General features: G+C 43.0%; 1 protein-coding gene across 2 annotated transcripts in view; it reads left to right on the forward strand.

The window, feature by feature from the left end:
- The window catches only part of LOC109434748 (constitutive coactivator of PPAR-gamma-like protein 1), a 101,431-nt gene that overhangs the window by 22,381 nt on the left and 52,249 nt on the right, over positions 1–26,801 (forward strand). For both annotated transcript variants that reach the window (XM_019711969.3, XM_019711967.3), the window contains exons 4-5: positions 15,211–15,339; positions 16,023–16,119. In XM_019711969.3, coding sequence (XP_019567528.1) covers positions 15,211–15,339; positions 16,023–16,119 — 226 coding nt within the window. The remainder of the gene's footprint in view (positions 1–15,210; positions 15,340–16,022; positions 16,120–26,801) is intronic.

The following is a 26,801-nucleotide window of genomic DNA, read 5'->3' on the forward strand; positions in this document are numbered from 1 at the left end:
AACTTTGATTTTCTAAAGTGGGAAGGTTTAAGGTGTGAGGTGAGCATAGTTGTGGAGTAGATAGGAGCTGCGAGGAAGTTTGGAGTTGTACATGTGAGGGGCTTCCTGTGCTTTTCCCAGCTCCCTTTCTGGATAAATTGGCTGTGGCGTTCTCTCTACTATTAGTGCTATGATCACAGTTGCAGTTTGTTAGGTGGAGCATTGGGAAGTCAGGATGCAGACTGGCTGGCAGCCTGTTCAGTAGTTCCTTGTAGCAAAAGGGAGGTTGCATGGAATGACTTCCAAAGGCACTTTTTCCTGTAAAAGTATGAGTTCTGTCAGAATTACTTTCCCTTCTTAAACAGTCTTAATTGGTGGTTAGTTTCAAATGGGAGTTTTTGTATTTTAGCTGAGGGTGAACTTTGGTGATACCTAAAAATTCAAGTAGAATTTCTTTCCTGTCTCTCATTGTGTTCTTTGCCCCCCAGAACCCCCTTTCTGTCCCATCTCTTACTGACGTGTCTTACTAATGTTTCATTTTCATTCTGCAGTTTGTGGTAAAGGGGTTTTCAACTACTGTTAAAAGTCAGTCTTTCTCCTCTTGTTAGAAATAACCTGTTTTCTTTTGCTTTTTTGTCCTTGAAGGAGAAAAGCTTTTTATTTACTGTTTTCATTTGTGAAGTACTACAAATTTGCAATCTTGACTCTAAACTCCTGGTGATTCATTAGCAATTAGCACGTAGGGGAAGTATAGTCTGAAATCAGGTGGACTTAAAGGTATCGTGCTCATGAGGTTTGTTAAGCAATGTGCCTTGTAGGCTGAGACAACATGAAGGCTTGTTTCTTACGAGGTTTATGTATTTTTGAGTGGGGGTAAGAGGCTCTCAGGATTCCAGACCACATGCATGTATTTGTCTAAGTTGAGGTGGCCTTGTTCATGTGTCAGAGGGTAGACGTGAGGAGCTGTTTGAAGAATTATTGGAAAACTAACTCAATCTGTTGACAGGTCACGAACATCGTTATCCTGTGTTTTTACTAATTTTTTTTTTTTTAAGAAAAATATTAAGTATGTAAAAGGTTGAAATAGAAAATGTCTATCAATATATCCACCATCTTGGTTTAACATTTTGCTATATTTAATCGAAATATAAAGTATTTATATCTATAACTTGTTTTCTTGTTTTTAATTCAGCTATTTGAAGTAAGTTGCAGATATCATAATACTTCACCTATGAAAACTTCCATTTATACCACCACCACCTAAAAATAAGGATAACCTCTTATTCATATTACTATTAGCACATCAACCATATTAGCAACAATTCCTTAATGTCATTTAATGTTGTTTATATTCAAATTTTTCCAGTTACTTCCTAAAAATCATTTATAGCATTGTATTTTTTCTTTTTTAAGTTGGGATTCAGTCATGTTTTATGCATCATGTGTAGTTTAAGTATTAGCTGGGTGTTTTTATGGCATAATAGAGAAGCAATCCAAAATAATTTTTCAGTGATATAAGTTGTAGGATTTTTAAAATCTCATTATGAAATGGGAGCACTTCTGGCTTTGAGTTTAAAAATTGTAAAACTTGTATGTTGTTACCTGTTATATACATTTTTTTGTGTAGAGCATAGTTTTAGTCATCTTAACATAGATGGTGGGAAATTGGATGTGAAGATTTTTTTTCCCATGAACATTACTGCTGTATAGACTTGTCTGTATCCCGTCTGCTCTTTAGTCTCTTCTTTTTCCCAGTTATGAAACTGTATCTTTTGAAAATTTGGTTAGTTGTTACTTATGAAACTTTCTCCTGCTTTTTATTATTCCTTTTTAACACAGTATATTGTATATACAGCTTTTAAGGGTATCTGCTTTTTCATTTTCATTCCCAAGTTCAAGTCTTCCTTGGTCCATTCTTTTTATCTTGCTATATTTGCAGCATTTCGCCAATGTCAAATCTACTAGATTATTGTTCACAAAGGGTTGGTGTTATATGACCTCATTTTCTAATCAATTTGAAGCGTCCCTTAACACATAATACCATAAGCTTAATGCTCTCAACATTTCAACCTCACCATGCACAGTGCTGGCTGTGCTTGGAGTGGAGCGTGTCTGGGGCGGGCCTCTGAGGGTTTGCAAGCACACGAAGAAGCTGCAGGGTCAGGAAGAATAGCGGAGACGATGAGCTCATGGGATGGCCTCCTCAAGAGAGGAGGCTGGGAAGGAAACAGTTCTGTTTTGTGCTGCCTTATTAATGGGGGATCATGCTCATGGGGAGCCAGATGCAGTGCTGGACATACTTAGAACCCAAGTTACACGAGGGCTGTAGGAAAGGGGAAGTAGGGAGGACAGATTTTAAGCTGTTTCAGTTTCGACATTCAGAGCTGCTAGTAAGATGGCATCAAATTTCTTAGATTGGGAAGTAAAGAATATTTCATTTGTGTTCAGGACAGTGGGAGGCCATTTCACATAACTTAAAATTCTACAAGGGGGTGGCTTTGGGGGTGTGGAGCAGCCGACCTTGCTGGGAGCACCTCCTGGCCGTAAGCACGAGTTAAATGAATGCCCATTTTTAAAGGTGCTTTCTGAGTATTTTTTCCAAGATTTGAGTCCTAGTAAGTTGTGGAATTTTTGTTTTGGGTAGGCATTTAGTTTTAATTAATTTTTTTAATTGCGCCATTAATAACAGGTCTTTGTATTCATTTTAATGGTTTATGTGTTCCTAAACTTCATATGCACTTTCATGCATTTCCAGTTTTTATCCCCATCAGTTGTTCATGACACCCAAGTATTTCCTGCCAGAGTCCCTTCTGCCATCCTTGCAAGTATTATGCAGACCTTTCCTTTCCCCTGACCTCCTTCGAGTGTTGTAGTCCTATACATTTATTCGGTCTCTGTATTGTTCTCCTTACACCACGGCCAAATCATGGCAAGCAGGCAGAGGAGACTCCCTCCAAACCCCCAGCCCCCCAGCTCTGTCCATTAGCCCAGGCCAGGCCTATCCCTCTGTGTGTCCAGTTAACACACTTCTTCCAAAGCCCCCTTGCTTCTGCCTCTTCTCAGGTCTTCATCCAAGTCCCAGCCTTTGCACGTGTCCCCTTTCTGATTTAAATGTTCTGTAGTGATTGCAACCGTACCTTCTGATTCACTGACTTTCAGTCACCTCCCTTTACCAGCATTATGTTTCCCTAAGTCAGCTGGATAGCAGGGCAATCTGTCCAGTCACATCAGGAACACTTTGTTTTAAATGTAGGTAAATTTTACCCAAGATTATCCGTAACTTTATTTTTTTTTACATCTTATTGTCTGCCACCAAAAGTCACCGAGTAGTCTTTTTCATAGGTGTCTTTAGGAACGGTGTGGCATTAGACCCCAGGGAGGAGAGAGCGAGGCTGGTTCTGGGAGAGTAGTATGTCAAGATCCCCAGGAACGTGGAATGGACAGAAAGACAAAGTTGGGGCATGTGGCAAGGCTGGGATGAGGCTCAGCTGCCCTGATGAGGCCCTGTGGGGGGCTGTTGTTCCTGTGTCCAGCGTCTAGCCAGCCCACGGTCCTCACACCCACTGTGCCTGGCCCATCTGGGTTTCATGACGTGTGGAGCCAGTTTCCAGAGAGAAGAGCAACATGATTTCAGGCTCTTTTAGATTTTATGATGTATCTAACATACAGTGCAACCTTTTGGGAGCAAGGTAGGCTATCCGATCCTTTCTGGAATCCTTTTTGAAAGTACTTGTAAGTTAGGTATATTAATAAGTTGTAGGTATAAATTGTAATAAATCAATAAATTGTAGGTATATTAATAAATAGAAAAACGGGCTTCATTTATTCTCATGTGTACCTTTTAAGGCATTTGCAGGAGGTGACAGACCTTCCAAAGAAGGAATTCCTGCTTCGTATTAGTGTTATTTGAAGTTAATTCAATCTGTTTCCTTCTCAAGAAGTCATCCTCTAGTTTTGTAAGAGCTAAGCAGCCCTTCCAAAATCCCAGGAAGTTTTGGGCTCTAGAGGAAATAATGTTAGAGGCCAGGAAGGCTGAGAAAAATCAACCATTATGTAGTGTAGAGGTGAGAGCTACTTAGAACCCCACTGCTGGAAGATAACCACTTTGAACAGATTGATATTTGATCCTCCAGAATTTTTCTTAAAATGTGCATCCTGCAAAGTTGTCATTATAACGTCACCATTGTTATGAATATGAGCTGCATATTCTTAACATTCACCGTGTTTGGCTCTGGAAACATGTTTTTAGTAAGAAGTTTTATTCCTTGCTTATTTTAAATTTATATATGGAATCCTTAAATGGAAAATGCAAAACTGAACTCAAGATTTTTACTCGTTTATATTTTTCCATCAGTGTGCTTCGTTCCCTGCTACCATTTGGTTCTAAAGTGAAGGTGAAAAGTTTGAAGTTCCAAGGAATCTGCTGGAATGGTTGGGACTCAAGAATAGCTTTTCTGTCTGGTTTAAGGTTGGGAGTGGGTGGGTGGTTCCCATGTCACATTGCTAGGAAAGGGGCAGAGTCTTGGGAGGGATTTGTGCTTGTTAATTGTTACAGGATTGCTTTTAGCTCGGCTCCTCCTGCAAGTGATGGCCTGCCAGCAGAATTCTTCCCAAGTGAGCTGGAATGCATGGCTTATCCAGAAAGAGCAGAACTGAGGCCAGCGAAGGGAGACTGAAAAATACAGTGTGTATGGTGCCTGACTTCTGATACCTTGGTGAAGGTCAAGGAAACAAGGGAAGTTCACTAGTGGTGCTTTTTGCTCTGTGTCTTCTCATGCCCTGGAATCTTCTAGTTTTATGTTAAGTAAGCATAGTCTCAGGACACTTTCTAGCTCATTTGCTCTTGCGAGGGTCCAGATCCCCAGCACTGTCTGTAAGCAGGCCTTCTCCCCCACCCTGACGGTGAGAGACTGCATCTGATGGAAAAGTGGCTCTCATGGCCGCTTGCTGCCCCCATGCCTTGTCCATGCCTTGCCAGCGCTCTCTGCACACTGAGCACTCTGAGACGGCTCACCCAGAGACGTCACCTTTCTTGAGACCAGACAAATCGGGGACCAGAAGGACATCTGACAATGTTGGGACTTGCCAGCCAGTTACCTCTAAAACTATTATTCTTGGTTAGAAAGCTTAAAAAAATAAAAAAAAAGAAAGAAAAGAAAAAGGGGGCAGCTTTATTGAGCTGTAATTTACATATCATAAAATCTACTCCTTTAAAGAATACAATTCAGTGGTTTTTAGCTTTCACAGAGCTATGCATCCATCATCACTATCTAATTTTAGAATATTTCATCACCCCAGAAAGAAACCCTGTGCCTATTGTCAGTTACTCCCCACTTCTCCCCTCCTGCACCACCTGGCAACCACTAATCAACTTTCTGTTTGTGCCTCTTCTAGACATTTCGTGACCCCTTGTGTCTGGCTTTTTCAATGAGCATAATGATTTCAAAGTTCATCCGTGTTGTAACATGTATCAGCATTTCATTCCTTTTTATGGCCAAATAATATTCCACTGTATAGATACACCTACCATCCATTCATCAAGTGATGGATATTCAGGTGTTTTCCACTTTTTGGCTGTTGTGAATTTTGTGTACATGTCCTTGTATGGACCTCCGTTTCCATTGGGATGGAATTGCTGGTCAAGTGGTAACTCTATGCGTAAGTTATTGAGGAGCTACCAGACTATTTTCCACAATGGCTACACCGCTTACACGCCTCGCGGCACTATATACGGGCTCTGGTTTCTCTGCATCCTCAGCAGCACTTGGTATTGTCTGTTGTTTTGTCTTTGGCCATCCTGGGGGTGTGGTGTGGTTCGGTTTGCAGGTCTGATGACTGGTGATGCTGAGCGTCTTGCCTCGTGCTCACTGGCCATATGTATGTCTTCTTTAGATAAGTGTCTATTCAAATCTTTTGTCCATTTTTAACTTGAGTTATTTGTCTTTTTATTGTTGAGTTGTAAAAGTTGTGTTTTTTTAAAAAATATATTCTGGATCTCCGTCTCTTATGAGATATATGATTTGCAGATACTTTCTCCCATTGTGTGGTTGTCTCTCTGCTTTCTTGATGGGGTCTTTTTGATTAACTCTCTTGAGACTCAGGCCATCTAAGTGTACTGCCTTGTATTGGCTCCTAGTCTCTCCACTCAGTCACTTTTGTCATTTATTAAAGTTTTGGGGATCTTATCAGTCTTTCACCAGCACCTTCCAGGTCCTCTGAGAGCTCGGTGTGCTGGACATTGCCCCCTGGCAGCATGTGCTTTGTGTCCCTGCACTTTAGGTCTGCCCTCTGCTGACCGTCGCTTCCTAGGACCAGTCATACCCTGGGCCTTCTCCCAGAAAGCTTTTTTTCCTGTCTTAAACTTTACCATCCCTTCTCCCCTGTTACTGCTGCCTTCTACCTTCCGTATTCTCACAAGCTGACACTCGTTCTTTGGCCTTTTGTGGGACCCTCTGTTCATTTTCTCAGAGTTTCTCCTTCCATAGCCAGCCTGGACTTCCTGGGAGGTCGCCTTGAACTGGCTGTACCAGTATCACTCTTCCCTTATTCCTTCTTCCATGTCACCTGCCCAGAACACACCTCCACCCTAGATAGGTGCTACAGTCAGCGTTGTCTCATCTTGAGAAGGACACTGAACAGAAGGATGCCACTGCAAATTGATGGTCTAAGGTAAAGAAGGACCTAAATAAATGGAGAGAGGTACTGTGTTCATGGATCAAAAGACTCTATTGTTACATAGATTTACTACATCTTAATCAAAATCCCAGCAAGCCTTTTTTTTTTTGGTAGAAATTGAAAAACTGATTTTAAAATTCACATTGCATAGGACCTAGAGTAGCAACAAAAGGAAGAACAGAGTTGTAGGACTTAATGTTACCTTATTTCAAGATTCACTTTATAACAATCACCTCAGTGTGGTACTGACATAGGGTAGTCATGTAGATCAGTGGAGCAGAATAGAATTCAGAAATGGACCTACACATACTGTGGTCAGTGATTTTTGCCAGAAATCTCAACGTAACTAAATAGGAAAAGGATAGTTTTTGCAGTAACTGCATATGCGTATACAGAAATAAGAATATAAAAATTGACTCCAGAAGAAAATGTAAGAGAGAATCTTTATGACCTTGAGTTAGGCAAAGATTTCTTAGTTAAGAGAATGGAAAGGAAGCGACGGTGTGAGAGGAGCTGTTTGCAGAATATATCTGTGGTTGGGGGCGTGTATCCAGAATGTGTAAAGGACAGCGCAGTAAGAAAATATAACAACAAAAACAGATGGGGGAGAGTTTGGAACAGACCTTTTGCAGAATGTCCAATAACCACACAAAGAGATGCTCTGCGTCATTAGAATGCGAGTTAAAACCGCAATGAAATGCACTGTGACCACCGGCATGGTCCAAATGAGGAGACTGATGATGGCCAGTGTCGGGAGGTGTCAGCACCCGCAGCTCTCAGACGTGGCTGGTGGGAGAGAATGGTCACTTTGAAATCAAGTTTGGCAGTTCTTACAAAGTTCGGCATATGCTGACCATGTACCCCAGCAGGCCCGCTCCTGGGCATTTTCTCATGAGAAATGAAATCATATGTTCATACAAGACTTGAACCTCAGTGTCCCCATAGATTTATTCATTGTCGCCTCAAACAAACCAAGTCTATCAGCTGGTGAGTGGATGAATACACTGGGGCAGTCATACAGTGAAATGCTGATAGCAGCGAAAGGAGCAAAGGACTCATCTTGCATTATGTATAACTCTCAAAAGCATCTTAAGTGAAAAGTCAAACACAAAGGAAATATCTAGGATTGCCTTTGTGTAAAACCCTGGAAAAGGCAGAACTATAGTGACAGACAGCAGATTAGTAATTGGCTGGGGCTGGGATGGGAGGGGCACAGGGGAGCTATTTGGGGTGATAGAAACATATTTCATGATTGTGGTGGTGGTCATACTAATGTATATATTTGTCAAAACTTAGTGAATTGTGTGCTTAAAATTGATAGATTTTCTTACATGTAAAATATCGCCGTAACACAGATATATAAATTGTCTCTGACTTGAACCAGGCTATCAGTGTCAGCAGTTAATCCTTTTCTTCTCCTTAATGTCTGTCTTAAAAGGCACATTCTCTTCAGGCTTCTCTTCAGTTGCACGCTGCTTTCCCTCTCAGGCCATTTATCTGACGATGGTGAGACCTACCTCAGCCTCTTGTCCCCCCACTCTGCAGTTTTCTTCATTTCTGCCCATTTTTCCAGCCTGAGACTGGGCTATCCTGACATTCTGGAGCTAAGCTGGAAGCGCTCGGGGTGCCCCTACATACCTCATCCTGTCGGCCCTTTTGTTCCTGTGCGGCCACCCTCTCTCAGCTCTTGGCCCAGTTTGTAAATGCAGTCCCTATTTCCCACATTCTCCTACTCCCTTCTCATCTGCGAATCTACCAAGGGCCTCCTGTAACGTCCCCAACAGCTTAACCCCTGCACTGAATTTGGGCCGCCTCAGTGGGCCTTTGTCCAAGGCTGCTGATGACTCAATTGACAGGTTTGAGGAATGGCTTTCAGCCTCCCTGGGGCATGCGACGCTCTCAGCTGTCCTGCTCTCCGCACTTTGCCTGTTCTCCACTCCCAGCGTTGTTCCCTGTCCATCATGTGCCTCATCCTTTCCTTGACGTCCATGTGAGCTGGCTTCCTCTCGTTGCGTGTGGGTCCATCTGTACCTTGCTTTTGTCCTCATGCTTTCTCTCTGGCACATCTCATCTGCTCCTAAGGTTTTAACTACCGCCTCTTGTGTTGATGACTGTCCAGCATACTTCTCCCAAGGAGACCTCTTCCCTGAATGCCGGGTGCACCCAGTGCCCACCAAGCGTCTCTGCTTGGGCGCTCCGCTTGTGCGCCACATTTGACATTCCCAACTTAGAAAGGTCACCTTCTCTAAATGGGTTTAATCTTCTGTATTTTGCTCGCCAGCTAGTGGTACCACTGTCCCTACAGTCATCCAGGGTAGACATTGGGAATGAAAGTCTTGGATTCTTCCTTTCCTTGCCGCTAGTCTGACCTTTCCCGACTCACTCGTCCTCTCCTTCCCAACCACCTGTGTTGTGCCAGGAGCCATGTATGCTTTCTGCCCTTGTGCCCATTTTCCCTGTTTCTGACACTCAGGCCTGACTTCATGCCCATTGACAGTCTTTTCCAGGCTCGCTTCATAGACATAGGGGTTTGGGTTTCATGGATCTGTTTAAAAAAAAAAAATAATAAGTTGGGAGGACTACTGTAGTATTGCCAGCTTTTAATTGTCCTAAAGAAGAATATTAGAAGGAAAAGGAACTCACTATCTACCGTTATTTCATAGAAAATGACATTTCAACACCAAAAGAGGCATAATTTATAAGATAAGACCAGAGTGTACTGGCTAAGTGTGTAGCCTGCAGGTTTGTATGGGGTCCCAGCTACTCACCTGGTTGTCTCCTATGAGGAAGCTCCTGTGTCAAATAGGGACGTTCAGAGTGCACCTCATGGTGGCTTCAGGAGGATTAAATGAAGTGATGCTAACCAAGAGCAGTGCCTGGCACACAGCACTCAAAAATACTAGAATATTCCCCCAGAAGAGGAATGCAACCACAGGACCCTGCAGCCCTCGCTGGATGTAGACACCCTTGCAGGAGGCAGCCCAAGCCTGCCCGCCTTTCCATCAGGCCTGCTGGCGCTCCTTGCTTGGAAGATATGATGAGAATTTCTCTTGGCTCAGTTTTAATACATTAAATACTTTAAATTTCCCGTGAAATACTTCAGTAAACCGGGGGTGTCAAAAAAATGTATACAAGTGGACACTTTGGTCAACATTGCCCAAACAGTAGTTTGCTCTAATCAGAAGTGTCTGGACGCTGATGGTAACCACTTTGAGCCCCTTTTGTAATTGCGGAAGTCAAACGTGACTTGTATTCACCTTTTGTTACCGGTATATATTGAGTATTACAATTTTAATACAGTTTTCCTTTCTTAAAATGTGTATACATTTTTTTGGCACCCTTTGTATCTGCATAGCAGTTTCCACCTGCAGAAGTATGATTACATTTAGCATTATTTGCGATTAATTGAATTGTAGCAGCCTTTTCATACCTTTATTTAGGTAAATGTATGTAACACGTTGACACCGCTCATAACTTTTCAAGAATATCAAAGGCATGGCCCTTGGTGGTTACCTAAGAGCTGTGGTGTTTAAACATCTTCCTCACTCTTGCCTCTTTGGTAGAAAACACTGGGCCTCCAGGTGTGGTCATTGATTTGGTAGCTGGAGGAGCCTTTGCACAGCTCCTTGCATTGGCCTGGCAAGCGAGGCTAACCTAAGAACCACTGCCACTGTGGTCGATGGGAAGCCTTCTCCCTCGTTGGCTGTTCTCCAACCAGAAGGAGCGTCCTGAAGTCAGGATGCTGGGGCACGGCTCCACATTGCGCTTTCTAGCACAGGGCCGTACCCACGATTGATTGTTGGCCAAATCAGCTTTCTCGTTTCCTGCCCTGAAATTGCCAAGATTCAGAGTATTTATAATCATCACACTTTGCGATTTTCTGAGCAACAGTGAAGTGGATCAGGTTCTTCTGCTGCAGCAGTGACATGTGAAACTCGTGTTTGTATTCATGTGCGTGTAAATGAGCTGCCGAGAGAGTTTGGGAGCAGCAGCACCAGTAATCTCCAAGTCATCATTTTTCATGGCGTATTCAGTTAGCACATGAACCTCATAGGGACCGAGTGGATTTTAGAGATCAAGCCAGATGTACTGCACATAATCAGCATGCGGAAGACAGAGTGACTGTGGTATTCATGCTTCAGATTCTGTACTGTCCGTACTGTTGTCCCATACTTCATATTGAGTAGTTAGTCTTTAGATGATAAGGTAAGACATTAAATAACCTTGGCTCTTGCAGAAATGTACATGATGTACACATAACATTTATGTGAAGTTTGGATGCGCCTGGAAGAGATCATCAAGGGTTTTTGTTCTTGTTTTCTTAGTCAAAATTTATTTCAGACTAAACAAAATTGGTAGTATTGCAGTTTCTTATAAAATTTTGAAAAATGTAGACACTATTACCTAATCTCTAACAGCTTCTATAAGATTTTCAAAAGCAAAATAAAATACCAATGAACTTTGACATACTATGAGGATGTAATTAGCAGCAAGAGAATTGATATGTAAGTACAGTATTATTCACACAAAACAAACATGAATCTATTTTTATACTTTGCATGTTTATTTTTGCTTCATTCTTTAACGTATTTGGATTTCTAATTTGTTACATTTTCTAAAAATCTTTATAAAGAAAATATTTTTATGTCACAAACTGTATTGTCTACTATGAATTAATATACCATAAAGTAAAACAGTCCAACTCCAGCATCAGTTCTAGACAACATTTAAAAATGTACTTCATAAGTATTTTTACTAAGGCAGATGTCTAACTCATTTATATGGGTTGGAGGGACAATGATCCACAGTGAATTATCATCACCTCTACACTTACCTCCTACGTACTTCACCCCTCACACACAGTGGGCGAGCAGTGATGCGCTTTGCTGTTTCAGGAGCTTCATTTGTGGCTTTAATTTCCTGAACATCCTGAGAATTTCCAATTTCTGCCAATACAGGAAAAAGACTTCAATGGCCCAAAATCATGTATTCTGTGTGAGGAAAAATGCACAGGGTGAGGATTATTTAAGAAAGAAGTAAAACTTTATTGTTTATACCTTTCCCCAGGCTACAAGCACAGTTTAGCCTGACATTAGGTTACATGTGCACACACATCTACAACAGAGTTTAACTGGTCTATAAATAGTTTCCTGGGTGTGTGTGGGGCAGTGGCAAATTTTTGTATCAAGAAACTGGTGTTCATTTAAATCATGTGGCAAACCTGATGCTGTCGTTCTTTTCCTAAAGATGCAACACAGATGTGCTTGCTGGTGGTCCCTGTTCACAGGATGACAGGCGTAGAACCATGTGGATGGGTTCAGGCTCCTCCTGACAGCACACAAGTGTAAGGTTTAAAGAAGAAAAGAAGTGAAGTGAAAACATTTTGAACAAGAATATTCTTGTTCTTTAAAATAGAAGAAACATATTTTCCAACACAAAAATATAACACCTGTAAACTTAGAAAATGCTCCTTTGTCTTAAAAACAAAAAATGTTTTGAATGAAGTTTTGAAACCACTTAGAATTGCAACAAGGTCTATAAAGTACATTGGTTTGACCTCATGAAAGAAATGACCAATTAAAACAAAATTCCACAGGTCTTCATGTCTGTAGTATAATACGTTAATGCATGATACAACAAATACGGTGCCTGGGTTTTCCCGTACTCTGATAGTCGCCAACCGCATCTGTTGAATGCGTGTTCTGCTGTGAGCAGCACGTGCTGTCAACGTGCAGACCCTGAGCAGTGACGGGGGAGGTGAGCTGCTCACCTGATGGGAGACCTGCCATGTTATTAGCACCATTTCATTTATATCATGAGAAAGTTAAGGCCCTGTCAGATTATCCTTTCGAGTAGTACATTTTTGAAAGCTTTGGAGAGTTTTTAATCGACATGTCACCTGAAAGAGAACTTTGGATTTTAATTGAATCTTTTGCTACTGTGGCATGGTGGGTGTAACGTGAGTTGAAGTATAACATGGTAACTACTGTGTACTATTTAAATAAATCTACAGCTGTAGAACGGTATTTGATTTTTAAAATATAACCAAGATGAGACTACAGAATTTTAAGCAGGGAAATACTAGGCAACAACAAAAATTGATTTTTTTAGCAGGAACCCTTCATTATTTTGCTTTTAGGAGTATGGAAGAGATTTTCTTGGGGTTTCAGACGTTATTATAATGTAGATGTTTCTGAGCTTCTGTTTTGTGCCCCTTGAGTTGCTGAAATAATGGATGGAAATCAGGGACTCTAAAGGATCAGAGGTTGTCTCTGTCTGTGGTAGCTGGCACTGGCTACAGTGAAGACTGCCCATGGAAGTCTCTCTGAGGGTTTGTGTGGTGGGATTCTGAGGACTTCTGTGGGTACATGGCCATACCTCCCGTTTGTTCAGGAGGTTTGTGCTGGTGTCCCGTCGCTTGGAGATGGTGCAAGGCCCACACTGGTTAACGGGGGCAGGAGTGTGGCCAGTGTTTGGGCAGGTCCTGGAGGGCGGCCGGCCAGGTACCTGCAGGCAGACGCCTTGGACCCATGCCCCAACCCAGCCCTGGGGCTCCTGAGGGACTCAGAATTCAGTACAAAGTAGAGGCTGTCAAGAGTGGCACACGGAACGGGATTGTCATGGATGGCAGAGGAGGGTGTCTGCTGGCTCAGGGATCCTGACAGAGAAGTGAGGCCGGCGCCAGGTGGAAGGACCAGCATAGGCCAAGCCCCAGGTGGACCTGCCCTCACTGAGTGCCTTCCACAGCATTCCCACCTGTCCATGGCCCAGAGGAGACAGCAGTACACGTTTTCAGTAGGAAACTGGGGGAAAGAGGATGCTAAAAGTGAAAGTCTTTCCTATGAGAGGATGTTTTGTGTGGAGGCAGTTATCACCAATTTCCACACAAACAGTATCTATGTATTATTTAGTTATCCTTCCTGGAAGCAAAGTGGTGAGTTTATACAATGTCTTGGAGATCTTTTCCAGCTCCAAATTTTTGTTTCTTTACTTGCAAAGCAAATAATTAACTGAAATTGCCACAAAGTGCCATAGAAAGGCAATTGATTACATAACGTCTTTTAATTAAATATAATTTGTTTTCTGTCTTTAGAGATGGAAAGTACATATGTTTCCAACTTTAATTTAGATATTTTGCAATTCATTCGACTTTAGTTTTTTCCTAACCTTAAACTTTTGAGCTAAAGTGAAAACAAAACAGCTCTTAAGAAAAGAAAATAGAAGAAATGAGGCTCAAATTAAAATATTTTGATGTCTGTCTTGAAGCATCAAACACTTCATTCATTTGGTTTGAGTGTTAATTTTGTTTTTATGAGCATAGACAAGGACAGATCCCTGTAACTCTCCTCTAGTTACTGCTGCAGCGGGAGAGCCTGATGCTATTCTAGAGTGTCTTTGGGAAGGTTTAGCAACATAAGGTATGGCACTTTTGTGGGTCAACAAGTCTCTGCGTTTTTTTCCCAGTTGAACGTATATAGATAAATACCTCATGTACATGGTGTGTGTGTGTGTGTGTGTGTGTGTGTGTGTGTGTGCGCGCGCGCGTGTGTGCTACAATACCAGCTCATTACCAGGGATGTGCCTTCCTAGGAGAGGAGAGCATTTACTCAAACACGGGAAACATCATTTCAAGAAAAAAACTGGCTTTTTTTATTTTATTTTTTTAAAGGAAATTGAATGTGGTCTTGTGCATCTGAAAAGTTGCATAACTTAAAAGTAGAAACATCTATTTTTCCAGCGGTTTCTTCTATTCCATTTGCTTAGGTTGAGTTTTTCTAATTTTCTTTCTTTCTTTCTTTCTTTCTTTCTTTCTTTCTTTCTTTCTTGCTTTCTTGCTTTCTTGCTTTCTTGCTTTCTTGCTTTCTTTCTTGCTTTTCTTGCTTTCTTTCTTTCATGTGTCTCAAAACTACACAAAATTATTATGTTAAAGTTCTAGAAGTCACAAGTCCACAGTGGATCTCACTGAGCTGAAATCAAGGTGTTGGCAGGTCCACATTCCTGCTGGAGGCTCAGGGAGAATGTTTCCTGCCTTTTCCAGCTTCTGGAGGTGGCTGCACACCTTGGCTGGTGGCCCTTCCTCCACTGTCAAAGCCAGCAGTGGCTGGTGGAGTCCTTACACCTCATGTCTGAGGCCAGCTTTTCTACCTCCCTTCCCACATTGGAGGACCCTGTGATGACATTGAGCCCATCTGAATAATTCAGGGTAACAAGCTTGGCCTGAGGTCAGCTGACTGCCCTGGAACATCCCACACTCCCAGCGGTGGTGGGCAGGATGCACAGGTGTGTGGCACGGAGCCTTGGGGTCTCTGCCCTCTTGTATTTGTATGAGACCCCAAGGCTCCGTGCCGCAGAGCTGTGCATCCCTGCCCACCACCACTGGGAGTGGTCCTTCACCTAACGGGGCTGTATTGCAGTAACTGAAAGGGAGATCCAGAGTGTTGGGGTGAGGCGCTCACAGATGGGTAATCATCAGGCCCATGGGAGGAAACACTGCCTGGAGTTTCCTGTGCCCTGGCTTTGGGATTTGCATGTTTACACCTGTGTTTGCCTTCTCAGGTCCGGGCCCACCAGCTGGTCTTGCCGCCATGTGACGTGGTGATCAAGGCTGTGGCTGACTACGTCCGCAACATCCAGGACACCTCCGACTTGGATGCCATTGCTAAAGATGTTTTCCAGCATTCTCAGGTAGAAGTGCAGGCTCCCGGGAAGCACTTGGCACACTGGTGTGTGTCGGGTTTGGAAGAAACTTGAGAGGCACATGCTGGCTCGCCATGTCCAGGGCTTTCCCGGCTGTCAGGATCTCACCTCGCTCCTCCAGCCGCCCCTCTGGCCTGCACAGAGGAGGGGCTGACGGAGGCCAGTGGGAAGGTCTCTGTTGCTCCTAGAGTCATCGTCGTAACTTAATAGGATTTCTAAGAAGACAGACGTATCAAGTGGGTCAAATGGAATTGTGAATCTCTGACCTGTCCTTCCCTTTAGGTGATGGTCAGGGGTTTCTTCTTCCTTTTGTGGAAATTAAGGAATTTGAGGGGCTGGGGTTAGTAAAAGAGGTGAAGTTTGTGTGGTTTCCTGTGTACTCCCTGAGGAGCTAAAACCACTGCCCCACATGCTGGACATGGGCAGTGAAGCATCTCAGGGCCAAGGAGAGATGAGGGTTGCGTCCCAGAACCCCAGTCTCTACCTGCTGCTTCACGTTCTGCGTCAACTGTTGCTCTGTTGATTCTCCCTAAAGATTTCAATGTTATTCTAAACTCCTATCTAGCTTGAATGACTACAGATTATTATTTATGTACTGAATTATAAAAATATGTTGAAATATGTGACCAGTGGCATGCTAATTTATAGAGGTTTTCCTATGTTTATTTCAGTCTAGAACAGATGACAAAGTTATTCGATTTAAGAGAGCAATTGGATATTATTCAGCAACTAGTAAGCCTGTGGCATTTCACCCTCCACACTACTTAGGTAAGTAAATCAAGGTCTCTGTGATGAATGCTGACCGTGCAATAACCGCGGAGATTTAAATATTCCCCCGATAACCTTATAGGCTTCTTTAGAGATGAGATTTCTGCAGTCATACAGATAAGTGTAACTGAACGTCCTAGGCAGGCTCAGTAGGAATCCCTGACAGTATTGAGGAGCAAGAGGAAATTTAAAGACTTAGGAAAATGGAGGATAAGAGCAGGGCCATGAGGACCAAGCTTCTAGGTGGTGGGGACACTGAAGTCTCTGTCCCTGACGTGCTCTCTTGTCGAGTAGGCTGCCAGTGCAGAAGACCCTCAGGTCTACAGATGCCTTTACAAATGCATGGATGTGTGTCTCCCCTTTTGTTGCCTTTTTTTGGCAAAAGACAAAATATCATGCAAAGGTTTGAAATTGGGGAGTGAAAACAATTGTAAGCTGCTGGCCTGAAGCCTGCTTGGTGCGGTCAGAGGGCACTGGCCATAAGTACTGGCCTCCTTCCAGAGTCAGGTGCCTTTCTTGGGGTCCAGACCAGTAAAGTGTGGAGAAATTGTGCTGCCAGCTGCTGTCCCGGTGTGCTGGCGTCATGCATGTTTCTGAGACTGTCAGAGCAGTTAGACTTCTTAAACAAGGAGGGCAGGGGCAGTTGACGCAGGCCGTGTCCTCTGCTGGCCCAGCCCCCGTTGTGACTGCTTGTCACAGGCATCCCTGTGGGACTGGGTACGCACTCTTCTGCTACAGCCCCCCCCCCCCCCCCGCACCATTCATTTTCTTCCCAGCAATCAGAGCAGTGTTTAAAAATGTCTGTTGGCCCATGTCACTCCAATCTCACTTGGAACAAACCAAACTCCCAACTGTCTACTTAGTCCCCCACGGTCTGGCTCCTGCTGCCCTCTGCTTCTCAGTCTCCAGGCCCTGGCTTCGTTCCTGCCCGGAATGTGCCACACTGGCTCCGGCCCTGGGGCCTCAGCGTCAGCTGTGGGCCTACAGCTCTCTCTCCCTGACTTCCTGTGCTTGGGACATTCTAATTTCTGAGATCCAGGCTACACCATCACTTCTCTGGGGCCTTTCGGGACTGGCTGAGCTCTGTCAGTCATTAGACCATCATCGTGGTACCTCACTTTAATTCTCTGCACATTCCTTCACACACACCTCTCACTCCTAAGAATGTCAGGACCTTACCTGTCACCTTCACTCTTGTACCCGCAGTAGCAAATATTTGACTGAATGACTTAATCCTCAAAAAGTTGTTGAATCAGGAGAGTGAAACGATTGGATGTGATTTAGGATTACTCTTGGAAGAGGGGGTGTTGGAAGGAGGGAGAGACTTGATACCAGATATTATTTAAGTGCAGGAGAGATGTTATGGGGACAGATAAAGCTCCTGGCATAGGGGGTGTCCAGTAGATGCTGTTAAGACAGATGAGAGACAGGGTTCTGAGGCCGTGGGCATCCTGATAACTCCCTTCTCGGTCACAGGTGTCCTGTTTCATTAAAGTGGGATACTTCCGTGAATGTGAAAAGAGAATGTGTATGTAAAGTGCTTAATGAATGCTTGTTACACAGCAGGTACTGTCACTGTTATTCTTGTAGGAACAATGGCCGGATAAGGCAGTGAATGATTAATATTGAAGGAATGGTCAGAAAGTTTGAAAGGAGCTCACCAGGAGGTTTTGCCGTTTCCTGTATCTCTAAGTGACCTCTGGTCCTCCTGTGGCAGTTGTAGTCTGAACAATCATTGTCGTGTACTTGGGACTAGAACACTTATTCAAGAGGAGAAAATTAGGAGAAAAAGGATAGAGAAAGACAGTTGACTTAACCTTTGTCATTGATCTGAGCCGATAGATGAGTTTTAAATTAGATTTAAGTTTGAGTTCCTTAAGAATATGTAATGTTCTATGAGCTGCTTTCATGTTTTTATTAAATCATCAAATGACATTCTGAGGTAAGTATTTTATAAATGAAGTTGACACTCTTGAATTCACTTGCACTCTCCTCAGTGTTTTACGGAGAAGAGTGGTGTAATAGTAAAGAATTTAGGGTGTTTAGAGTGACATTTTCAGGCAAGTTAATGTAGGCGGTAAGTGCCTATAAATTCTTCTCTGAAGCATTTTCTGATCCTTCTGACTGTTGCAGACATCTGAATTTTACAGCAAGGGACTCACGAAGCCCTGGCGCAGAATCGCAAAGGGCAGGAAGTGGGGCGCAGTGTAGAGTTCATGGTGGTTTCTGTGTGGCCTGCAGTGTCCAGAGGAGATTGGAGAGAGGTTAGGGCAAGATTCTGAAGGAAGGTTTATTTCAGGTTATACACACAGAATTTGGAGCCAGCAGAAATGGATTCATGTAAAAATCACTTTTAGTTTTTTTTTTCTGACAAGTATATAGAAACAAAGTAATCTGATTGATTACGTTTGATTTTGCCTGTAGTGTTACTAGAGTCCCATTGTGGATCTAAGCAGAGAGTGAGGACTGAAATGAAATCAAGAGTCTAGAAGCAACATGGACTTGGAGAAATGCTTTCTTAGCATCCCAACTTAGAACCCAAGACTTATTTTTCATACGATATTCTTATGAGTAGTAGGTAGAGCATAAGTGGTCTTTTCCAATCATAGTCCATTGTATTATTCTACAGGAAAATATTCAGAGTTTTGAACAGTCATTATTGGAACATAACTTTCTTGTTCATTAGAACCTGTCTGTGTTAATCATTTTAGAAATTAGATTGTGCATAGAGTTTTGAAGAAATTCTAAAGAATCATACTAGAAGCTTAGAATATGACTATTGGGAATAAAAATAGGGAGAGCTGACTCTAACCAGTTTTCTAAACCTGGCTGGAATTTTAGGTTCTACCCTAGAACTGCTATGTCAGGATCTTAATTGGCTTCAGAATTCTGTATTTTCAAAAGAAAAAACCTTCCTGGCTGGGCCCACGTGAATTACCGTGTTTCCCCGAAAATAAAACCTAGCCGGACCATCAGCTCTAATGTGTCTTTTGGAGCAAAAATTAATATAAGACCCGTCTTATTTCAATATAAGACTGGGTATAATGTAGTATAATATAATATAATATAACATAACATCTGTGGGGTTTTATATTAATTTTTGCTCCAAAAGACACAGAGCTGATGGTCCGGCTAGGTCTTATCTTTGGGGAAACACAGTAGCTTTGGGGAATGATTGCTTGTCTTCGTGATTTCCTGCTGAACCTGTGGGCCTCTGCAGCTCAATCTGATAAAACCTCAGCTCTCCACACAGTTATCGGATGGCTTTAGAATTTATTTACAGAAGGAAACTCACATGCCCCCTGTCCCATTGTTATGAGGCCTGATCTGCAGTATGTGGTCCTTTTCAGAGTGAAAAGAAAAAAAGAATGTGTTCCAGTTCATACAATTTTTGCACTGTGGACTCCCCAAAATTATCCGTTCTTAGATAGTTTTAAAATAAATTACAGGTGAGATTTGCGTTATTTTTTAAAGCGTTTACTATGTCAGAAACACTGTGTTGGGAACTGGGGATCTAGAGATGATTATAATTTTGTTCTCTCCATTACAGCACTTAACATAAATCTAATCTCACCAGAGACTCCCCAGTCTAAGTGAAAGCACAAGTAAGATATGTCAAAATGGAGTTGCCAGCAATGTTTGGTTCCCTGGTTGAATCAGTAGTTCTCAAACCCTAGCTGTGCTTCAAAATCAATGGCAGAATTTAAAAAATAACAGACAACACAGAAATGCTAGAGGCTACCTCAGGTCGGCACATGTAGACTTTGCAGGCACGAACTAATCCTAGTATATTTGTAAAAAGCCACCCAAGTGAAACCAAGGCCCATTGAGTCTGAAAAAAACATGTTCGGTGTCTTCCTCGCCTCCCTCAGTAAAAAGTAGATGAATTCCCACTGCACACCTATCTGAATGGCCCAAATCTGAAACACTGATACTACCACAAATGCTGCAAGGATATGGAGCAACAGGAATTCTCATTGCTGATGGGAATGCAAAATGGTACAAAATTAAATATACTCTTACCAGAGGATCCAGTAATCACATTCCTTGACATTTACCCAAAGGAGATGAAAGCTTACGACTACACAGAAACCTGCACGCAGATATTTATAGCAGTTTTATTCATAAGTGCCAAAACTTGGAAGCCACCAATATATCCTTCAGTAGGTGAATGGATTCACAAACTGTGCTACACCCAGATAATGGAATATTATTGAATGCTAAAAAGAAGTGAGCTGTCATGAAAGCCATGAAAAGACGTGGAGTAACCTTAAATGCGTATTATTACTAAGTGAAAGGAGCCCATCTGAAAAGACTGCATACCATATGATTCCCACTCTGGTGACATTCTAGAAAAGGCAAAACTATGGAAACAGTAAGAAAGGCAGAGGTTGCCAAGAATTGGGGGTGAGAAAGGAATGAACAGGAAGAGCACAGGATTTTTAGGGCAGCAAAACTTTTTTTGATGATACTATAAGTAGATACATGTCCTTGTAAATTTGTCCAAATCCTTAGAATGCACAAGAAGAGAAAACTCTAATGTACACTGTGGACTTCAGTTAATAATAAGATAACAATACTGGATCTCAGTTGTAACCCAATGTACTACAATAATGCAAGGTGTATACTTTCTCCTTAAGTTTTCTGTAAACTAAAACTGCTCCAAAAAAAGTCTATTAATTATAAAAGAGTAAATGAGCTCCTCAATGTGTTCAGTTCATGGCAGGCCGTGTGCTGGGTGCTGGACAAGGTGATAGGCCAGATGGACGTCATCCTTGCTCCTGTAGTTGCCTGAGAGGAGGGATCTTACAGGAATGGGAACAGGAAGGTGAAGGAAGACCAACCTGATTGAACTCGTGCTTGATTAAAGCAGTGCCTGCCTCTGATGAAGTTCAAGTTTGGGGGTGATGTTTGATGCAGGGTAGGAGTTTTGCAAGGTGACAATAGGGAGGAAGTATATACAAAGGACAGCAAGTGAAGGTCCCCAGGTGAGAAGATAGGGTATGAAAAAAACCAAAGAGTGTGGTTGGAGCACAGGGAGCAGGGGAAAGAGGTCCCGTGATGCTTGTCAGGCTGGGTGCAGTGGCCAGGCACGGCCTTTGGTTTTAGACTTCACTCCTTAGGACCACAAAAACTCATTGAAGGATTTTTCGTTATAGAAACTTGTTTTGAAACTATCGTCCACACAATGTATACAGGAAATAAACATTAGTGGAATATTAGTCATACTAGGGCCCTCTCCCCAACTCCTTCCCCTGTCCTCCAGCACCCTGAAATTTGTATTAATGGTCTTGCTTTTGGTTATTGTGTTTGTGCCCTGAGTACTAATTGGAGCTGTGGAAGTAAGCGGGCTTCCCTGCGGAGGTTTTTCTCTGGAGGACACACTCTGTACAGAGGTCCTGCCTGGGGTCAGGGAGAGGAGGTGGAACTGGGAGCAGAGAGCAGTGCAGCTTGAGGCAGAGTTGGGACAAGAACAGTTGTCAGCAGAGGTGGGGAGGAGGCTGCTGTGGCACTCACAGCTACCAAAATAGGTTTTAGCTTTGCAGCTTCGCTGGTGCTGCTGGACATCAGAGAGGGCAGGGTAGGTGGCCAGCAACTGTCCTTCAGACACCCCTGTGGTCACTTCCATAAAGGCTGGGGCTTGACGTGGGTGGGAGGATTGAACAGGCTTAATCTGATATGGGGACGATGAAAGCCGAAGGGCGGGGTTGACAGAACCCCTGGTCCCTTGGAGCACAGAAGTAGGGGGTCTGGTGGGGACCACGGGGGGCTGCAGGGCAGCAGAACTACCCGGCAAAAGAGAATTATGCAGAGGACCATGTTGAAATCAGAGCTATTGCTACTGGGCAAAGAACAGACTCTACACAGTGAGCACAAGAAAGGACCGCTGGCTCTCCCGAATGCCAGGGTGTTGGCAGGGGTGCCCTGAGTCCTGACAGGCCCCCAAGGCTGACCACATTCTACTAGAGCAGGTCAGAGGATGCCAGTTCACAAAATGCCAAATACTGGTGACCGAATGTACAAGAGAACAGAAATCACTGCCATCCTAACTCCAGTGATGGGACTCCAGCTTCAGGGCTGGGACTCAGAAGGACATCTGTGCAAATGGATGAGCAGAGGGGAAAGGACATAACTGCCCACGCTGCTCCCGAAGCTTGACCTCACCCTCCTGCCCTATGGTCTGGCTGCAGCTGGGCCTTGGGACTGTAGAGGGTCCGACCATGAACGTACTGCACCATCACTTGCCCGTTCCCACTCGGCAGTGTGCCTTTGAGACTGCCCGTCACTTCACATAGGTTTGCCTTTTTGTTTTCAAATCTTGTCTGAATCCCACGCTGCAGTTGTGCTGTTATCTACTTAACCTGTGTCTTGTGGTCATCATCCAGAGTAGTTTCAGTTGTTTTGCTATTCTACTTTAAAAAAAATTTTTTTTTTGGTCACCTGGCATTCAATATTGTACTGTTGCTACACTTTACTAATACGTTTTGAAATTTAACTTTCTTTTAAAATTTATGTAATATTCAGTCTTATAGCTTTGCTTACTAAGGTCACCCTTTCCAAGGTTTTTAATTTTTTCATTATGCAAAGCTTTAAATATAACAAAAGAATACGAAAGAGAATATCATGAGCAGTACTGCACCCACTGAACAGGTTTAATAAGTGATAATGTTTGCTACACATGCTTTAACAAAATACCTGAGGGTTCTCTAAGTCACATGTCTTCCCTCAAACAGGCTTTTGTATTTTCTTACCTCATAATACAGAATAGTAGTGCTTTGATTTTTAACTAAATGCTGTTCATGTCCTGCACTTGCTTTTTTGAGATGTGTCCATGTTCATCTTTTTCGATTTTTATCTTTTTGAAGCTAATGCAGATGGCATTGATATCAGTGCTTAGGGTCTGACAGGGTAGATTCTGCCAGAGGGAAGCGAAGATGTTATGTTGAGTAGAAGGTCCCCTTACTCTTTCCTCTTCAACCCCAAGCAGATGTCGGCTTCTCTCAGTCCGTTCCCATGACCTATCATTGAGTTTTTAGTGAGTTTATGTTACTTGATGTGGTATGAAGTGAAACAGGCTTTTTTGTCTTGTGGCTTTTTGAAATGTCGTGCTTTTTTTAAAAAAACCTGAAAAGTAGTCATTTCTACGAATTGAAAATACATCTTCCTTTCAGCGGCTGTCTGGTTTAAACAACTGCAAGACGTGTCTTCCTGGGACCACTTGGCACACTCAGAAGAAGAATGCCAGTGACTTCCAAATAAAGGCCATTAGATTGTTCTTGTAGTTTGTGCTTTTCTAACATCCACAGATGGACAGAAAAAGACATATCCTGTTTTATCATAGACTTACAAAACCATGTAGGTGGCTGCATGTGATTTAAGTGTCCTTTTCTACTTTCTGGACTTTTACTCAGTCAGTGCAAGTACAAGCACAAGAATCCTTTGCTATTAAACACTTACGATGCAAACTCTGACTCGGTGAACCCAGGAATTGAATAGATTTGAGTAAAATTTGGGATGAATCCGTCACTACCCAGACTCTTGCTATTCAAGACTCAGGCACCAAGTGGACTTGAGTGATACTGTGTTCTGTGAGATCCATACACGCTATCCAGACTCAGGGACAAAAGATTTTTGGATACAAGAGATGCTTGTATGAGCCCCAGGCCCCCTTTCAACCTTTGAATATTCCTGTACCACAGTTAGGCAGCCAGAGCAGACTTGTCATTGTCAACCCTCTCTAGTTCTCAGAAAATTCTTACATTGACCTGGGATGCGCTTCCCTGCATTTTTTCCCCCATTGCCACCCAGAGTATGCCTGCTTGCTTTATCCTGATCTTGCTTTCTCGGCCCTGTACTGAGGCTTCTGTTGTGAGGACTTCTCTCCTGGACGGTGGCCTAGGACTCTTCGCGCGGAGCATGGCCGGCACTGCAGCTCCGGGCGGCCATCAGCAGCCCCAGCTCTGTGCTGCTAGGAGTTGGTGCTCCCTGGAAACCAACAAGGTTCAGTCCTTTCAAAGCTGGGGACGACTTCTGTCACCTCCAACCCAAAGCCCCCTGCCTCCCTGCCTCTGCCCTCCCGCCTGGTCTTTAGTCTGGCCCAACCTGCCTTCGGAAGCTCTTCGTCTGGGAGAGCATAGAAACAAATTGCATGAAATTCTCTTTCATACACTCTATGTGTGCCTTCTGTAGAATATTGACATTGACTAAATACATTTGACCCTTGAACAACATGGGGTTGAGGCTCTGACCTCCTGTGCTGTTGAAAATCTGCATGTAACTTTTGACTCCCTCAAAACTTAACCATAGTCATCCCTAGGTATCCACAGAGGATTGGTTCCAGGACCCCCCGGATACCAAAATCTGCACGTGCTCAAGTCCCTTACATAAAACGGTGTAGAGCAATGCATTGTGGATGCTCAACTGCAGATCGAAAACACTGCTTTCCATCCAAAGTTGATTCATTCCGGGGTGGTGAAACCCTGGGATATGGAGGGCTGACTGTGTATTTATTGAAAAATTTGCACATAAGTGAACCCGTGCAGTTCAAGTCCATGTTGTTTAAGGGTCAACCCATTTAAGGGTCAAACCATGTAAATCCATTTCAACATGGTTAATGTAGTTGGAAAATTCTGCCTTGTTTTTTGCGAGCATTGAATACTACCGTGTTTCCCCAAAAATAAGACCTAGCCAGACAATCAGCTTTAATGTGTCTTTTGGAGCAAAAATTAATATAAGACCCAGTCTTATTTTACTATAAGGTCTTATATTAATTTCTGCTCCAAGAAAACCATTAACAGCTGATTGTCGGGCTAGGTCTTTAGGGGAAACATGGTAGTGTTAGTTGGTAGGAAACATTGATTTATTTAATCTTTGCGTCTTAATTTTCAAAGCTGTATTTTTTTGTGTCACACTTGGAAATCATGCGTCTACCTGTCTGCATTATAGAATTTAAAAAATATATTACTTTGTTACTATTTTGTTTAATGTAACGTATCTGCAGTAACATGCCCAGTAATAGATGAATATTTGTTAGGTTGAGTTAGGGCTGACTAGTGCTCAGTAGAGCTTCTTGGTTAATGCCATTCTTTTTAAAAATTCTATCTTATTTGAATTTAGAGAAAAGCTGGACAGCTTCATACATGTATAGTAAGTAACTCGGGAATGGATGTGGAATAATGTGTCTTGTCTATGAGAGTACACAGCTGACTAAGCACAGATACAAGGGCTGCAACGCATGCTTCTTTTCTCTTATTTTCAAAGGGGTCTTTAATATTTAAAAAGTAATTTTTGAATTATGGAAATGTTTTCCATATAGTAATTAAACAGGTTTTTCTCCTGTCTTCTGTCTTCAGTCGTGTGCTTTTCTAACAAAAGCCTGCCTCTCTAGTGTTTGAGAAAGGAGAATGAGAAACTGGTGATGGAGATCTCCACTTCGTGATCCAGTTGTCAGTTCTGAGAAAGAGGTTCCTGTCACAGAGCAGACAGACTATGGCTCTGCTTTGCTGCCCAAGGACTTTGAGGACAAGAGCTGATTTACAAGGAGGCATGCAGTACACAGAGACAGGCCCTGGCTCGTTAGGCATTTCTGCAGCCTTCAGAGAAATGTAGACAAATTAATTCACTTGTTGGACTAGGTTATGATAGAATAGTAACCAGCTCTGTGGATTCTCAAAGGTTTATTTGAGGTCAGTGATTGCCAGGTGATTTTAGAAAATGTCCTTTCCTTGGAAAGCATTGCTTTTAAGTTATAATATAGTGTGGGCTTTTTGGTTTTAAGGAAAGTTTGTGCTCTTCAGGAAGTTCATAGCATATAATGGCCAAAAATAGAGTGAAACTAAAACGCTCATCTTCATTTGAATGGTGAGGGTGCATAATTGATTCCCTTTCCGTATATATTACTGAGAAGTTAAGCGTGGTAGGTCAGCTGCAAGAAACTGCAAACTAGACTTTTTATAGTGATTTAAATACATTAGAGCTTAAATGGATTTCATGATAACCTTTGGTCTAAAATCTGGTCATGACTCGGAATCACCTGAGAGGTGACTGTAACAGTTACCTGTTGTGTCTCACACTCAGAGGTTTGGACCTTACAGACTTACTATTTGATCAGGAATGTCTCCTGTGTGTGCATGTGTGTGTGGTTGCGAGAGTGAGTGAGTGACTGGGTGTGTGCTGCCAGCCCCACGTGCATATGTGCCAACATAACCCTTCCCAGCCACTGCCCCACAGTCGGCTCTGTTTGGTGGGAGGTGGAAGCTGGGCTGAGCTTTCCCTTCCTGGGAGGTAGGGGGTGGGGGAGTCATATGACTAGGGCATCTTTGAGCTTGAATGGGAGGCACTTGGACATGGGATCTTCCAAGGGACTGTGGCTTCTGAGGCTCATCAGTCCTCATGGGTGGGAAGAAGTTAACAATTGTCCCGCTCTCCTGGATGGGGTGTGCCCTCCTGGGTCCACCAGGACTGAATTAGCACAGGGTGCCCCGGTTAGGCGGCAGTGGGAGTTCTCTTTCAGAGAATGAGGGGGAGGGTTTGGGGTACTTTATTATGTTTAGTTAAAATAAATGTGTTTCTTTATCTTGGCAAGCTGGCTTGTGGGTTGTATGATTCTCACCTGGTGTTGCTCAGATTCTGAGGTTGGAGAAATATTAATACTTTTTCTGGTAAAGGACATTGGAGTTCAG

Source organism: Rhinolophus sinicus, chromosome 16 (assembly GCF_057876585.1).
Source record: "Rhinolophus sinicus isolate RSI-liver-muscle chromosome 16, RSI-T2T, whole genome shotgun sequence".
In the NCBI taxonomy this organism is placed as follows: Eukaryota; Metazoa; Chordata; class Mammalia; order Chiroptera; family Rhinolophidae; genus Rhinolophus; species Rhinolophus sinicus.